Source organism: Schistocerca piceifrons, chromosome 3 (assembly GCF_021461385.2).
Source record: "Schistocerca piceifrons isolate TAMUIC-IGC-003096 chromosome 3, iqSchPice1.1, whole genome shotgun sequence".
NCBI classification, from domain to species: domain Eukaryota; kingdom Metazoa; phylum Arthropoda; class Insecta; order Orthoptera; family Acrididae; genus Schistocerca; species Schistocerca piceifrons.
In genome coordinates this window covers 323,042,948-323,061,057 of record NC_060140.1, presented here as the reverse complement: position 1 = coordinate 323,061,057, position 18,110 = coordinate 323,042,948, and the positions used below count along the sequence as shown (strand labels likewise).

At 37.8% G+C, this 18,110-nt stretch overlaps 1 protein-coding gene across 3 annotated transcripts in view; it reads right to left on the bottom strand.

Annotated features, from left to right (window-relative positions):
- LOC124787894 (glycoprotein-N-acetylgalactosamine 3-beta-galactosyltransferase 1-like) overlaps nt 1-18,110 on the bottom strand; it is a 343,470-nt gene that overhangs the window by 169,913 nt on the left and 155,447 nt on the right. For all 3 annotated transcript variants that reach the window (XM_047254866.1, XM_047254865.1, XM_047254867.1), the window contains exon 2: nt 17,607-17,683. In XM_047254866.1, the coding sequence (XP_047110822.1) occupies nt 17,607-17,625 (19 nt within the window). In that variant the 5' untranslated portion in view covers nt 17,626-17,683. The remainder of the gene's footprint in view (nt 1-17,606; nt 17,684-18,110) is intronic.

Genomic DNA, 18,110 nt, shown 5'->3' with positions numbered 1-18,110 from the left:
GGAGGATTTGGGGTGCACATAATTAAAACAACGGCATTTTTTCGTTGCGGCGGAATCTTCTCACGATATTTCAATCACCAACTTTCTCCTCCGAATGCGAAAATATTTTATTGACGCCGACCTACAAAGGGAAAAACGACAATCATAGTAAAATAAGGGAAATCAGAGCTAGTACGGAAAGATATATAGGTGTTCGTTTATTTCGCGCGCTGTTCGAGATTGGAATAATAGACAATTATTGAGAAGATGAATCGAAGAACCCTCTACCAGTTATGTGTGATTTGCAGGGTATCCACGTACATGTTGACATAGATGGGCATCCGAAGTCGAAAAATCAGACACCTCACCCGGCACATTTCTTCGCAATTATTACTAAATACGAGACGAACTGGGTGCTTCTGTTTCCCAAATGCGAAAATACTCCTCGCAGAAGTCAAGCTACAGACAAGACGAAAATAGGTACTGCTCCAGGTACGGATGACCTCTCAGCCTGCATTTCAAAGCTGATGGATGAGGAATCTACAAAGCATTTAGTTACAATATTTTAAAGTTTTTTTGCACTGTATGAAATTACAAAGGTATTGGGATATGGCCAAAATAATACAATACTTAAGAAAAGTGGTATTGAAAAAAAAATGGCTCTGAGCACTATGGGACTTAACATCTATGGTCATCAGTCCCCTAGAACTTAGAACTACTTAAACCTAACTAACCTAAGGACATCACACAACACCCAGTCATCACGAGTGGTATTGAAGATATAAAGAACTGTCCCCCTATCAGCCTCCTGCCAATACCGTACGAAGTTTTTAGTAGGTCTCTGATTACCAGATTTAGCACTATGCTTGACCTGTCCCGGCCCACTGAGCATCCTGGCTTCTTTTTTCTTATGTTTACAACAGCCTCCATTACAATATTTATAATACTACACGTATGTACTGTGTGTGTGTGTGTGTGTGTGTGTGTGTGTGTGTGTGTGTGTGCGTGTGTGTGTGTGTGCGTGTGCGTGTGTGTGCTGAATGTAGTGTAGTGTGATGTACGTCTATGTTGGATGATGACGACGATGATAATGACAATGACGACGACGACGACGACGATTATCGCCAGGATTCGAACCGGTTCATCCCCAGGTCGAGCGGCACCGCACAAGTGTGCGTTAGCGACTTCGACCACGGATGCATGTAGCAAGATGAGTCCCGTGCAGGATTTAGTGAGACTGATCATATCCTCACTCTACGCGATACAATTAGTAGAAAAATGACTACTACCTACCTCTTTGCCTTGCCTTTATAGATATTGAACAGGCATTCGATTCGATCAGTCACCTAGCTGTGTTTGAGGCTCTAACAGAACAAGGATAGAACGGGCCAATGTTAAAGTCTTATGTAGCATATACCAAACCTCCACATTACTTGTGAGCGTTGTTGAAGAAACCAACGAATTTCCCATTGAAAACGGTATAAAACAAGGTGACTCTACATCTCCGAAACTATTTTCAGCAGTTCTGGAAAAATCAATGTCTAAACTGGATTGGAAGGCGAATGAAATCAAAATTCTGGGAAACAGATTAAATAATCTGAGGTTTGCTGATCATATTGTTCTACATGCATAGAATAGAAGAACTTCAAATATTGGATAGCGAACTTGTTTCAGTCCCCTGTGAAGTTGGTCAAAAAGTGACTTATGATGAAACAAGATTACGATAAATGAATGAATAATGGAAGGAAATGTATCTGTTGGAAGTACGCAGCTGCAAAGGGTCACAGAAAGTCTATCTGGGTCAACTTCTAAATATGAAAGAATACGTAAAACCACAAGTATTTCGGCGTATTTAATTAGACTGACAAGATTGCGAAAGATAATCTTCAGTTTCGATGTCTAAGATGACGACTGACAGTTTCTGACCAAGTATACTGCCATTAATAACATGTGGCTGTGAGACATAGCTATTAAACGAATTTGTTAGGAAATTAATCGTTACCCAAGGAGAATTGGAAATATCAATACTACACTGTACAAAGAAAAACAGAAATAAAGTAGTTGATATCACATGAACAACAAAGATACTTAGTGGAAAGAATGAATACCTAGAAATGGCTGTGGACTAGTCATGTCACTCGAAGAAAAGATAGCATATGGTTAAAATAAGTACTAGAATGGAGACCAGTTTACCAAAGAAGACTATGGGGAAGACCACCGAACAGATGAGACAGAAGCTTAAGAAAGAAAGCAGGACTGAACTGACAACAAGAAGCTCAAGATAGGCAGAACTAGAAGAACCTGCAGGTATACTACGTGGCACGCCGACTCAAAGAGGCCACATCACCAAGTGCTCGAACTGGATGATGATGATGATGATTATGGTGGTGGTGGTGGTGGTGGTGGTGACGGCGACGGCGGCGGCGGCGGCGACGGCGAGTACACACGATTTCACATGAAGATTCAGTATATTAATACGGTGTATTGGGAAAGTCGCTCGTAGCGATGTTCAGTATTCTTAAAGAATCGCAGGGGATACTAAAGTGTCAAACGACACTACAAGGAAGCTACGATTCTGCTGTCGTGTCTTGACTCACAACGTTGCTTGGCCATGTTTTCAAACAGCCAACGTGCTGTTACGGAACGAAAGCAAAAGAAGCGACGCTGCTGTGACTGCAGAACCCTGACATTCAAGGACGGTGTATTCGCTGATCCCTTGCCCGTTTATATTACTCTTCATTATACTTAACTACAGCACGGTCGCTGGCGATTGGCGCTTCCGCACAGAAAATTCACTTCGAGGACACGAGTACGTCATTTCAAATATCGCACATTATCCTTGGGCGAGTGTACCATAGAAATGATGTTCTTCCTATATGCGCTATCAGATACATCTTTCGAGTCGTATGAGACAGAAAAACAAACTTTTTTCCTTAGCTACAGATCAAAAGATACCACGTGCAAGGCTTTAGGAACGAATTGAGAAAACGACAAGGAAAGGTGATGGGAAACAACAGTGAAGGTTCAACACACCAGGCTGACGAAATTTCATCGACGTTGCACAAACAAGACAAATATCAATCGGCTGTAAATGTGGTTAATGATGATGCGATCTTCCCTGTTTTCATGCTGGTTGCATTTCATTAAAATCTCTAGCTTATTCTGCAAAAAGCATATCACGAGAAGTGTGCTTTCAGACGAAGCCCGACCTCAGGATTCCGCTCCCATTTTTAAACAGTATCTCATTGTCATTTACAGCCGACGAGCTTTTTGCTTTCAACTCGCTCACTGCTGCATTCTGAGATGAAGTGCACTTACGGTGTAAGCGGATTTTTCTTGCGTGGAAATTCGATATCACTGGTCGCTGTCAATCAGGTGATACTATATGGTAGCCAATGAAAATCGTTAAATCTTCTAATTTATCACAAATATTTGGCTTTTTTCTATCACGATTTCAGAGGTTGCTTTTAGGTTTGGACCTAATAGCACAGGTTAAATTGCTGCAAGTGAAACGATCAACAATCATATTTATAGTCTTAGCTGTCACAAATACATCGCTATTTTTTCCGACATGTCACGAATTCTGAAGTTGTGGTTAGGCAGAAGAACCTAAGAGCATAGCATAAATTTCTGAGTGTGCAACAGAATACCAGCTGACTTCATTTACGAAGCAAAGGATATTACGAACGATAATCTCATTGGATATCTGCTTCTGACACACGACTCGTCGCGTTCACTTCACATCAATCTTCGTGCGGACCAATAGCAACAGCAGCACGAAACGCAAAATCCGTCGAGATCGTAAGTGCATTATCTCCTGCAAAAGAATGTTTAACTTAGCTCATTCTGAAAAGAGCTTTGAATCCAGCTTGGTCCACTGCGCTTTGAACACATAATTAATTTAATCGACTGCTCCCTATTAATTTTCAACTTTCACGTCGTCCGTTTTCATTAGTACGAGTAACTTTGTTTAAGCATGTTTGAGAAAACTAAGCAATTACGGCAGTAATGGTTGGTTGGTTGGTTGTTTGGGGGAAGAGACCAAACAGCGAGGATGTCGGTCTCATAGGATTAGGGAAGGATGGGGAAGGAAGTCGGCCGTGCCCTTTGAAAAGAACCATCCCGGCATTTGCCTGGAGCGATTTAGGGATATCACGCGAGAACCTAAATCAGAGTGGCCGGACGCGGGATTGAACCGTCGTCCTTCCGAATGCGAGTCCAGTGTGCTAACCACTGCGCCACCTCGCTCGGTACGGCAGTAATGTTAACTTCAAAATAATAAAGTAAAAATCCCTTTTTCTCTACACATCTGCACGTATTTACAGGTAGCCAGTATCACCTAATGTCTTCGGTTATCCCATTGTTATTTTATATGTGATGGCGATAGTCAGCTGTCGCCTGAAGATAGCATAAAGAAGAAGCAGAAACAAGATCCATAAATGAATAATTGTTGCAGACCACCGACTGAAACATTTTTGTTCCTTCCCTTTTGCAATTATAACCATAGAACTGCGCAACCACGACGAATTCAATTAGTGCTATTTCTGAAAGGTCATACTGAGCTGTTAGACAACACACTTGTGCTCTGGCCATGACTTTCCCTACGTATCAAATATTTTTCTCTGTCCAAACAAATGTGTGTGAATTCCTGAGGGACCAAACTGCTGAGGTCATCGGTCCCTAGACTTACACACTACTTAAACTAACTTATGCTAAGAAAACACACACACACACACACACACACACACACACACACACACACAGGCGCGCGCGCGCCCGAGGGAGGACTCGAACCTCCGGCGGGAGGAGTCTGTCCAAACAACTGAACGCATCCTTACCCTGGCAGATTTCTACCTTACACTGTGTTTGTTCGTAGCTTAACTGAGAATTCTTCATTACTTTTCATTCGCTCTTTTCTTTCTTTTCGACCTCCAGCATTCTTTCCCACTTGCAAATATTAATGTATCTATCGGAAGTGAAATTTTTCTGCCCGTTCCTTCTTCCCCCAGATTATGTTATAAATGCTATTTTCTAGAAAAATGGCATTTTGAGACCATAGCTGTGTATAAAATACAAGCTGATTCTGGCAAAGAAGAAAACAGCAACCAACGACTACTTACAAAGATAGCGCTGTTATCGGCTTCGAACCAAGGTGTTCACCTTCAGACGCCTGTCCTTATTTAGATAACATTTGCTGTTTTCTACCCTATTTATCCATTGTTTTTCTTGCCAGTAGCGCAAATTCATTGGAGTGTTGGTGAGCTACTGAATAAAAGATGTGATACCGCCTATTTAACTAAATGTGACAGGATCTGTTTACACTGTTTCCATTCATTATTAGATACAGTTACATTGAAACGGATGTTTTTCACGTCGCTTTCTGCTGTACGGTAACAGCCCGCCAAAGAACTTTCGCCACAAACCGAAAAAAACGACAATTAATGTAAACAAAAATAAATGTTATCTAAACGTGAACAGCTGTCTGAAAATGAACATGTCGGTTCGAGACCAGTAACGGCGCTATTTGTGACAGTGGCTGGTTGTGTGTTTACCTCTTTGCAAGAATCAGTTTTTATTCTAATGTGAGCTTTCTCGCCCCAGGTCTGTAGACATAAAAGCTTTCTGAGTACTGTACCGCGCCATAATGTAAGAAAACTATACTGGAGGAACCAACGTTTCGGCCACGGTTACATCAACAGAATCAGAAGTCCACTACAACAATAGCCGAAGCGTTGGTTTCTCCAGTATAGGTTATTACATTATGACGCGGTACGATACTCGGAAAACCTTTTATGTCAATTTGTTCCCTGTTTTTGATTTTTATATACTTATTTATTTTAGAACAGATTAATTTACATACGATTAAGCATACCGTCAACCAACACAAGTAATTAATACGTTTCAGACATCAAATTAAAATGAGCAACAAATAAAATTTATTTAAGGCTCTATGCTTTCCTTTCATTTCACTTCATAGTTTTGTCTCCACACTTTAATAGTCTTAAGGGCTTTCAAGTAAACCAGCAGGGCATATGGTAAACAGATTCCTGATGAAGTCTCTGGAGTAGTTCATATCATTTTGCAGTCTACACACCTTCAATTGCTTCAAAGAATGATGTCAATGGCGTAAAAAAAAATAGACTCGAATACTTTGTAAGTAAACAGCACATAATACTGAGTCTAACCAATCGCAAAATAACAAGGGAACTGGGCTGTTGGCAATAGTACCACTAACTTACTAAGTACAGCAACCACTGATAGTATCATGGCATATGATGAATCGAAGCTACAGCTGCATAAACCATAGGCTCATTTCTGTCAACATGGTACCGTCAACCAACAATCTAAAACGCAACTCTGACAGACAGATTCCGAGAAACTCAGTGGATTTGATATTTTTTTCCTCATTCTAGCAAAACAATGGTGGTGAATACTTAGGATGTGAAGTTGAGTAGTTTTAACACATTGATGTAATACTGCTCTCGAGCTGGAATTGTTAATATTAAAGAGCTACTGAAGGAAACTGGAAGTGGATACAATCTTGAACATATCTTACAGTTGTTGAACTCTTGGGAAACGCTTATTGTTACAGTACAGACTCAGAACTACAAATCTGAATAAATATATTCAATCTGTACAGTTTTCAACTGGGCCTATGAGTAATTACAATGCAGACTAAACACCTTCAGTGAGTATCATGTTAGATTCCAGGGCAAATCAATCTGAAGACTCACATACATCCATGTCATCTTGATGTTCAGTCACATTGATGCAGTATTTCTGTACATCCAGATAGACTCACACAAAATTTCAGAAAACCTTAGTACACAAAATGGAGGTTGGCTTATTGTTACCCAATACATACACATCTGAATAGAAGATTCTCTTATAGAAGTACCTGTATCTAGGCAAATTTTAATACCCCTCTCTCTCTCTCTGCAAAAGCATTTTCTGCATTGAACATTTCTGGCCCACCAAAATCTAAGTAGAATCACAACTGAACCATTGATTTTTGGGAGCAAATGGGTACGTTTTGATCACTGAGGAGCACTACACTAGATCACTCTTAGAAGGATGCTTGGGGAGGGGGGGGGGGGGGGGAGATGGAGGGAGGAAGTTTGTGATTGCTTTCCTGGATGAATTATTATGGCAACTACCTGATGTAAGTAGGCTAAGTGAAATCACAAAAAACCAAAATGTCAGTTACTAATCAGGGAATTTGAATCCTGGTTTTGCATTATTACCACAATCAGGATAGACCGTGCAGGAGCTCTGTTTGGCTAGGGAGCGGGAGAAACTATTCTGAATGAATTGTTGGTGAGACATGAAGGTTTTTCTGAACAGTAATAACTTTGTCATTTTTTTTTTACTTTATTTCCTTATGGAGTGATTCTACAATTAGTATACAGATTAGCACAAAATTACAATTTACACCACAAAAAGATGCACCATGTATAATTTTATTTTTTGACATTACATTAGTCATATTCTATGGATTCACAGAGAGTGGTCTCTGGGGTGTGGGGAGAAGTCAAAGTACAAAACAGTGCAATGACATTACAATGCTAATACCTATTGTATGTAAACTTGAAAGACAAAATTCTTGAGTTTCTGTGAAGATACTCTTCTATGGAGTAGACGGAGGTGTCCACGAGAAAGTTCTTATATCCAGTCTCAAACTCCACTACATTATCTGCATGGAATTTAAGGTATTCTGACAGGTAGTTGAATATGTGTGTACCTATTTATCTGCTTCTTTTCTGTACTAATGTTAACCCATTGTGATCTTTGTAGAGGTTGGTTTTGGTCCATGAGTTACGTTCATGCTTTTCGCTATCTTCTGCGAAACGAGAAATATTAGTTATGATGAGTGACATTAATGAATATACCTACTGTGAAAAAGTTGTCAAAAATACTGTTTTTTGACAATTTCACAATAGGTATACTGTTTTTTGAAGAGATTTCTGGATGATGTTCTTGCATTAGCACCAAATAAAATGCTTATAACACCCTCCTGCATTCTGAAAATACTATTCTTGTAACTTGAATTTCTCCAGGAAATGATTCCATAACTCATTAATGATTGGAAATGTACAGAATAAACTGGTTTCTTCATTTCTAAACATGCATACTATGTACATAGCTGAACCAAGACACTTCATTAATTCTATGCAGAGGGTTTTCCAATTGAGGTTGTGGTCTATTTGTAGTTTCCAAAACTTGACAGTTTCTACTTCTTGTATTTCATTGTGTGGAAAACTTATTTTTATAGCTTGTAGAGCTCTGTGAGAAGTACTGAATTGTTATGTGCCAAGTGTTGTCCAAATCTGATTGTGATCCATTTGCTTTCAACCATCTGTTGATGTTTCCAAATATTTCATTAGTTGTTTTTACAGTAAGGGGCTTGTACTACTTTTTTTCCTATACTTTCATCACCTGCAAAAAGTACACAATTTTCACTGTCTGAAACAGTGAGTGGAAGATCATTTACATATATCAGAAACAACAGAGGACCCAAAATTGAAAATTGTGATACACAATGCCTGACAGCTTCTAATTCTGAGTGCCTATCATTAAAGGATTTCCATGGAAGTGACATATAGATTTCTGTCGTTGAGATAAGATTAAAATGATGAACCTTCTGTGCCTAGAACTCTGTAATATTTTAACTTTTGGATTAGAGCATCATATTTTACACAGTCAAAAACCTTAACCCAGTTGAAAAATATTTGTAATGGTAGTAATTTCCACTTTACTAGTTCTGTAATATCACACATCAAGATAAACATAGCCTGTTCAGTTGATAATCCTTTTTGAGGTCCAAACTGCTACTAAATATGTTTTCCTGTACTAAGTGTGTATACAACATCATCTCAGCAATTTTTGAAAATACTGGCAGGAATGAGATGGGCCAGTAATTCTGTACTACCATTTAGTTTTCCTTTCCCTTAAGTTGCTTGATAACAGCACATTTAGGTATCTCTGGGAGAATATCACTGTGAATAGATTCAACACACTAGTAACTCAGCATATTATGTTATGTTCAACAAAATTTTATTATTGAACATTTATATTTAGGGACTTCATGACCAAAAAAAAGTTGGTGACGTTGGATGAAGTTTAATTTTGTCAAACTTATTTCAGAAAATTTCTCTAAGAAAATGTAAGCTATCTGCTGAAAAAGTGTTAGAACCTAAATTATCTCGTGCAGCAGATGAGAGTTATTTATGGCAATCTTTTTTCAGTTTGTTTTCGAGCTTTAGAAAAGTTTCTTCATTTGCTTTTCCTGTTAATACTATTTACAGGTGACATATTGCTACTGAAATGTTACTTTCAAAATTTGTTGAGTGTATGTCATAATACACACCAAGAACATCATATTCATTATTTGATCCACAGTAATTGTCTTATTAATGCCACTTAAGTGGTGTATGAAAGCAGAATGTTTGAGTACCATGCGCGTTGCAAATAATTTTATACAAGTACCAAATATAATCCTACAATGACATCATAAGTGTGGTACATCTTTTGCAATTAGGATTTCTATTACATTATAAGTAACAGGATATGGTGTGTATGAACTTTACTGTACTTTGACGTACCATGTAAGTGGTACTATCATCATGGCCCCTGTACATTCAAATTATGAATATGATGTTCCTGACATGTACTACAACACACACTGTAATTAATGTGCATTTATTAGCCTTATCAGATACAAATTGCCTTACGTCCTTCCGACAATGTGTTTAATACCTGCAAATAACAAGCCATTCTGAATTTTATGTTGTCTTGCAGACCTGTGCAAACTGCAGTGCTCTGACACCTCAATATTTATTGCACAACACTGAGAACTGTGCAATAACATTGATCATTTAGGATTAGTACTGACAATGTGCAAAATACAGGGTGTATCAAAAAGAATCATCCAATTTAAAAAAAAACATACTGTTGGAATGAGCAAACTCTCAAGTTTTACAGGATTCCCACTAGGTAGCAGCAGTGCGAGCCTACTTCAGTTCTAGTAAAAATAGTGTCAGGACAACAGAAAGCGTTCTGTGCTCTTCATTTGGCGCAGTGCAAGTCAGTAATAACTGTTCAGTGTGACTTTCATACTAGGTACGGTGTGGATCCTCCTACAGCACAGAGCATTAGATGTTGGCATGAACAATTCTGAGAAACAGGTTATTTGTGTAAAGGCAAATCACCAGGCCATCCCTGACTGTCTGACACAGACATCGAATGCACCTGCCTAGTTTCACCAGGAGTCCACAGAAATCCATTCGGCGTGCAGTTCCACAGCTCAACATACCCTCGACATCCATCTGGTGTGTGTTCCGTCAACAGTTACACATGAAATCATACAAAATTCAGCCACTGCAAGCTCTTTGTGAAGGTGACAAACAACAATGTGTGGAGTTTTGTAATTGGCAAGGTGGAGGGTGACAGTTTTCTTCCATACTTAGTGTTTAGTGACAAGGTAATATTCCATTTAAACAAAAAGGTGAACCATCACAATGGGAGACGATGGGGTATAAAAATCACATTAAGTTGTACAATGTGAGAGGGACTCTCCAAAATTTAATGTGTTCTGTGCAGTTTTACAGTAAAAGGTGTATGGTCCATTTTTCTTTGCCAAGAACACTGTAGGAAGCACATATCTCGAGATGCTTGAGAACGTTCTTTTTCCACAGTTGGAGACTGATTCTAACAACTTCATATAACAACAGGCTGGGGCACTGGCATCTGGAAGTGCGAGAATTTTTAAGTCAAAGGATTACTGAACGATGGAGCACTCACACTGGAGCAAATGAGTCGCCTTACATTACTGGCCTCCAAAGTCATCGGACGTGACTGTATGTGGTTATTTCTTGTGTTGGTTATAAAAGACTCTGTTTATGTGCCTCCGTTACCGACAACAAAGAATGAATTGAGACATCGCATGACAGCAGCTGTGGAAGCTGCAACTCAAGATATGCCTGCTGCAGTGTGGGAACAATTTGAATACTACACTGAGATATGCAGTGCATCTCAAGGGTGGCCATACTGGACTCCCATGAAAAAGCATGAGGAAAAAAAAACTTTTTTAGTTTCCTATTCATAAAAAAATAGTTTATTGTATATGTTTACTAGTTTCAGAAATATAGATGTGTCAAATCAGATGATTCTTTTGGATACAACCTGTATATAGAAGAAGAATGCAGAGGTTTAAAAATATTGATGTTCCCTCAATGTACTGCACCATGTAAGGGCAATATTGCACAATATTCGGCAGTTCTTGCTGAGCCTAAGAGAAATTCAGTTTGCTCTGAATGAATTTCTGTAAATAACTGAAAAAAGTAAATAATGGGAGATCAGAAACTGGGTTGGAAAATGTACATGAAATCACCATGTGGTGCTTTGAGAAATTTAATTTCTGACTGATCAGGAAAATGCCCGATACCTCATCATCCACAATACCAAGCAAAACAAGAGCCTGTACTAGTGGCAGTAAACAGGAATATTTATTTTACTTGCAGCAGTTCTCAGAAATGGCAAATAAGATCAGATCATCTGTACAAAGAGCATATATATTTATTTTTCTTGCAATACTTCTCACAGAACAGATGTAAGATCATATAAGCCATCAATCAGTAATCAGTAAATACTTGTTTTAATCCATTTCCATCAGTTGTTACAGTAGACAAACGCACTGAGGTGAGAAAAAGTCATGGGATACCTCCTAACATCATGTCGGACCTCCTCCTGCCTGGAGTACTGCAGCGACTCAATGTGGACTCAACAAGTCGATACAAGGCCCTTTCATAAATATTGAGCCATGCCCTCTATAGCCATCCATAATTGCAAAAGTGTTGCCAGTGCAAGATATTGCGCACGAACTAGCCTCTCGATTATGTCCCATAAATGTTTGATGGGATTCATGTTGAGCGATCTCGGTGGCTAAATCAGTCACTCAAGTTGTCCAGTATGTTTTTCAAACCAATCATGAACAAACATGGCCTGGTGAAATACTGCGGTTCATCCATAAAAATTCCATCACAGTTTGGGAACATGAAATCCATGAATGGCTGAAAATGACTAACTGCAGTCAATGACTGGTCCAGTTGGGCAGAGAACCCAGTCCATTCTACGTAAAAACAGCCCACACCATTATGAAGCCACCACCAGCTTGCACAGTGCCTTGTAGACAACTTGGGTAAATGGCTTTATGGGAGTCTGCGTCTACGTCACACTCGAAACCTACCATCAGTTCTTATGAACTAAAATTGTGACTCATCCGACCAGACCATTATTTTCCAGTCGTCTAGCGTCAAACCAATATGGACACGACCCCAGGAGAGGCACTGCAGGTGATCTCATGCTGTTAGCGAAGACACTCACCTCAGTCATCCTCTGCCATGCCCCATTAATGGCAAATTCTGCTGAACTGTTCTAAGGGATATGTTCATCACATTTCCGACATTGATTTCTGTGGTTATTTCACACAAACACCATTTATCTTGGTCATTAAGTGAGGGCTGTTGACACTGCACTGTCCATGGTGTGAGGTAATGTCTGAAATTTGGTTTATTGGCACACTCTTGACACTCTGGGTCTCAGAATATTGAAATTCTCTAACAATTTCCAAAATGGAATGTCCCATTCATCTGACTCCAACCACCATCCCTTGTTCAAAGTCTGTTAATTCCTGTCGTGTGGAGATAGTCACTTCACTTCAGAAACCTTTTCGCATGACTCACCTGAGTACAAATGACAGCTCTGCCAATGCACTGCTCTTTTATACCTAGTGTATGTGACACTAATGCCATTTGTGTATGTGCACATCGCTATGACTTGTGTCATCTCAGTATACATAGAAAACAATACATGTACATGATAAATTTCCATTGAGGGTGACTGTCTGAAACATCTGCACTGAATAAATGAGAGCTGTGAGACAGTATTCTCCAAGAACTTTTCTATTTCCTTCAAGTACAAATATGCCAGTCTTCGAGAAAAAAAACTGAACTGGCATAGTGCTCACATTTACATCTATACTCTGCAAACCATTGTGAGGTACATGGCAGAGGGTACATCTCGTTGTGTGAGTTAAGAGGTTTTCTTCCTGTTCCATTCACTTACGGAGCACACAGGAAGAAAGATTTCTCAACTGCCGTTATTCGTGTAGTAATTATTCCAATCTTATCCTCACAATTCCTACGAGAGAGATGTGTAAGGGGTTGTAGTACATTTCTAGAGTCATCATTAAAAGACTGTTCTTGAAACTTTGTTAACAGACTTTATCAGAATAGTTTTCATCTATCTTCAAGAGTCATGCAGTTCAGCTCCTTCAGTATACCTGTGATACTCTCCCACATACTAAACAAACTTGTGACCCATCATGCTGCCCTTCTTGTGTATGTTCAATATCCCCAGATGGTCCTATCTGATATCCTTGAGCAATATTCTAGAACTGGCCACACAGGTTATCTGTAAGCTATCTCCTTTGTAGACTTATTGCATTTGCCCAATATTGTGCCAATAAACTGAAGTCTACCACCTGCTTTACCCACAACTGAACCTATGTCATCATTCCATTTCATATACGTACACAGTGTTAAACTCAGGTATTTGTGTGAGCTGGCTGTTTTCAACAGTGGTTCACTGATATTATAGTCATAGGATAGTTTTTTTTTTCTTTTCTTTTTGTGAAGTGCAAAATTTTACATTTCTGAACATTTAGTGCAAGTTGCCAATATCTGCACCATGTTGAAATCTTACCAATTTTTGCAGTCTTCTTTCTCCATTATGACACCTACTGAGGGTAAATTGCCTCATAGATTTGGCAAAATTTGATGAAGGATATCATTTCTGATTCAGTTTACAAAAGTCAAGGTAATTTTTAAGATTACAAAGCAGACCTTATATCTTTGTTGGTAGGAGTGAAAATGACAGGATGCTGTTTTTCTATAGGGAACCAATTTTTCTGGAGATAGGTGGAAAACAGTACAGACAAGTTCTTCCTGTTTTATGGCTTTGATAATTTCACCCGATACATCTACTCAATTTCTTGATGAAAATACCCATTCCCATGGAACATCACTCATACCAGTCTTAGTTCTCCATCAAAGCTCTCCTTGTCTGATACTGTGCATCTTATATTGAGCAATGTTTTAGTAGCTTCTCTTCCGGATGAATGAAGGTATCCTCAATTACTCCAATCAGAAGTGAGTGTGCACAGATTTTCTATGCAATTTGTGACAAACCCTTCTGCCCTCTCTTCTTTTAATTAATATATCAGGGAAAGCTAACCTTTTCTCCAATAAAATTGGGAGTTGTATGTTTGTATGGACAGTGTTTGAGTGTTTGAAGAAACCATGAAATTTGCCCACTCCCTGATGCAATGCCACAAATTTGTCACCCACTCATCTACAGAAAAATGTTGGTTTGGACTCTGTACATGTCAACCGAACCTATCATACTGGACATCAGCTTGTATTCATGACATATGATGACGTGACATGTGATGTCTTATAAGAACAGATTAAAGAGAGTCATGATAGGTATGTTTTAATGAAACCATAATGGTTTCATGTTGCAAACTAAAATAGCAAAAAATATATATTTTATAAATCCAAATCTATTGACTGACTGTATTTTGGTTTTTATTTCTTTTACAAATTTTGAAGCAAAAGCTCCATCCTTCAATCTTCAACATACTCTCATATGATCTGGTGAAGCTAGCATGCTTTCATATTGGCAGAGAGGTTTTCACTGGTAGTCCATGGTGAATTTCCCCAAGCTGCTTCGATTTCATTGCAAATATATCACCAACAAACTAAAGTTAGAAAACAATGGGAACAAACAATATATGCATAAAAATTTTTGATTCTATATTATATTTTGGAATGTAGGTACCGATATGAGGCAGAGAGCAAGGATGACTCTGAAAAGAATCCTCAAAAGGTACCTGGTAATTAATCATTTCCATACAGTGAAGGATTACTTAAATACCACAGTATGTGTTTGGTATTAAAAAAATATCATTTCATAAGACATTTTTGCACTATAATGCATACTTTTTCCATTTTTTTCTGGAAAACTTTATACCGAAGATCTGTAATGGATAATATTAACATCTTAACCTGTTTGTGAACTCAACATCTCACTCATTATAGAGGAATGTTGATTCAATTTCTCAGGAAAACAAATGGGAAGTTGTGGAATAAAAAATGCAAACTGAAAATTGTCGTAATGATCGTGAAGTCTGCTAGTAGGATGTGTAATGTTTGTTACCTTATGAAATATGTATATACATTGTCCGTGATTATCAGTACTGAGAATTCTATGTCGCACTAGCTTTTTACATTATTAAATAACTTCTTTGAAGGAATATATTAGAAAACAGTATTGTACGTTTAGGATAAACAGATATAAACAGCTGTATTTTATAAAATATTTTTTTCTTGGAATAATTTTTATGGAACACTTTTTTATATAATTTTATTGTTTTCTACACAATGGAATTACATAAATGAGATTGTTTTTTTTTTTTGTTTTTTTTTTTTTTTAACAGACTGGTCTTGTATACATGACAGAGGCTCCAACATTCGTCCGGCCACCACTGCAAATACATTGACCACTAACTGAAGTTTGCAAACAATAAAAATAAATATCCCACATGACTGAAGATATTGATTGTAAATTATTTTTTGGACTGTTGGTACTGGTAGTTCTGTGGCTTCCCTAAATTACTTCAGGAAAACACATTGTGATGACACTTACTGTAAAGCTAAGACTGACTACAGACCCCTTACTTGTCAGACTGGACCTGAAAGTATTAAATGGCTGTATATATGAAGTATAATTTTTGTTATTCTTAAATTTTAATGTCATGACATGCCCAATATCCTGGTTAAAGTGGTCCATAGCTCAATTTCTTGTTCTGCTTATAGCTTCACTATAACAAGTGACAATGTACTACCACAACAATTTGTTCAAAATATTTTGTATCAAAATGGAAATAGCTCGATGTGAGAAAATGCACAAGGACTTCACTTTTCACCAATTATATCAAAGGATTTCAAAAATCAATGTCTCTTGACGAGTGAGACAATACTGAACATAATATCCATATCCCAGTGCCACAAATGATCAGGATGATGCACAAATTCAACAGTTTTGAATGGGTTGTTCCTGTATATTGGTCAAGAATCTACTTCTGGTATTTTAATAATTGGTAGATGGATGTGTCACTATTACTAACTATGTATCTTAGAGGAATGGCTTCCCTGTGTACCTTGGGAAGCCCCTGCAGTTATACTGGCACACAAAATTGTGGGGAGAGGGAGGCCCTTTACTTCCTTTCCTTAACTAAGGGCACCCAGTACTGTAAAATACAAAAGCAGCCAATGACCAAGCAATATTACTGACTAAACACAAATGTAATAATATTACTTTTCAGATCTGATGAATGACCTCCCCTGTCAATTTCTTCAAGACAGCATTTAAATGACTACACCACAGGAAAATGGCTTTGAGACATAAGAGATCAGATTATTATTTCACTGCAATTCCATAATCATTTTGTTAATCCACTATATTGGTGATAATATGAAACTTTACTTGGGATAAACAACACAGTAAGGTAAAAAAAGAAGTTTCACCCACACCTAGTGCCGTAGTTTTTATAACAGAAATTTGATTGAAATCCCAAAACAAGTGTACAGCACAATTTCAGAATAGATACCTGTTAATTTTAATTCCAAATGGGTTCTGAATAGTTTAATAGACAACTATCTTTAAGCCTTTACACATTTATTCCCTAATTAGCAGCAAATGATCCATAATGTTCTTGAATATGATGATGGAACACAGGCTACAAAAATGCAGACATGTTGTTCTCTGTGAAACAATGAAGTTTTATGAAGGAAAATATCTTTCTCATACATGATCACACTCTCATTGTGTGTAGTATCTACAAACTTTTCAGAAATTCCTGTTTATTGGAACTTTTACAAACATACTGTACTGATCAAAAGAAGAAAAAAATAAAACAGTGTCATATGCATGACGATTAAAACAAACAACAATGATTTTCAAGATGACTCTTGCTCTCTTCCTTGTGTCTCTGCAGGTGCAAGAAGTTAAAATTAGAAGTTTGAAATTTTATGTCAATATGATATAGAGACTTTTTTGTTTACTGTGTAATCCACCTAAATAATTTGAAAGCAATCAAATTAACTTAGTTTTGTGCTATATATTTTGGAAAACTGTTTATGTTTGTGTGAGTGTGTGCATGGGGGGGGGGGGGGGGGGGGGACTTGTTTGCACATTTCGCTCTACTACAAAAAAACAGAATGAAAGCTTTAAAGTGTAGGTATGTACCATCATCATTCACATGCAGGTGAGTGGTTGCCTTTCCTCATTTTTCGTTTGTAGTTTTTGTTACTGTAATCTTTTTTATTGAAAGCATCTCTCATGCAGACAGTATCACCCAGAGAACACAACAATGCCAAAATTCACAAATATTAATTACTACTGCTAAAACCAACGTAAATAATGTTCACTCTATGACCATAATTTTACACAATGAACACTAATTATAAGAAGAAATTTTTAAGCAGCCACTAATCACACCGACAAACCTGCATCTTGATGTCCCATGTTTAGAAGGCGATGGGTGCTAGACTGGATATGCAGTAATCAGCATGCAACTCGAAATCTGCAGATAAAAAGAAAAATAAACGTTCCAATCAAAATAGTAGTATGGTTGAAGACTTGCAGCTGAAGCTCCTGCTGTCATTCTGCAGAGATTTCTTAATTAAACAGAAAAACAGCACATACCTAAAAATATAAAGTTGATAATGCTAATATTCCTTACACCAGAAAACCAAAATTATAGACAGACTGTAACTAAATATGTATAGCCCACAATCAGTTGTCTGTCAATCTTTGTTATGAGATACATTGAAAAGTAAGTAACACATCTGTAGTATGAAGCTTCAGATTTTGCCATCAAGATTTGTAATTATAGCATTGTTCCTTTGGTTTTGCGATTGACAACTGATAAGTCGTTCCAATTTGGAGTAAAAAAAATCTGTCATTTTGTACGCACGTTTGCAAGTTTTTGGTGGGTCAAAATAGCCGAG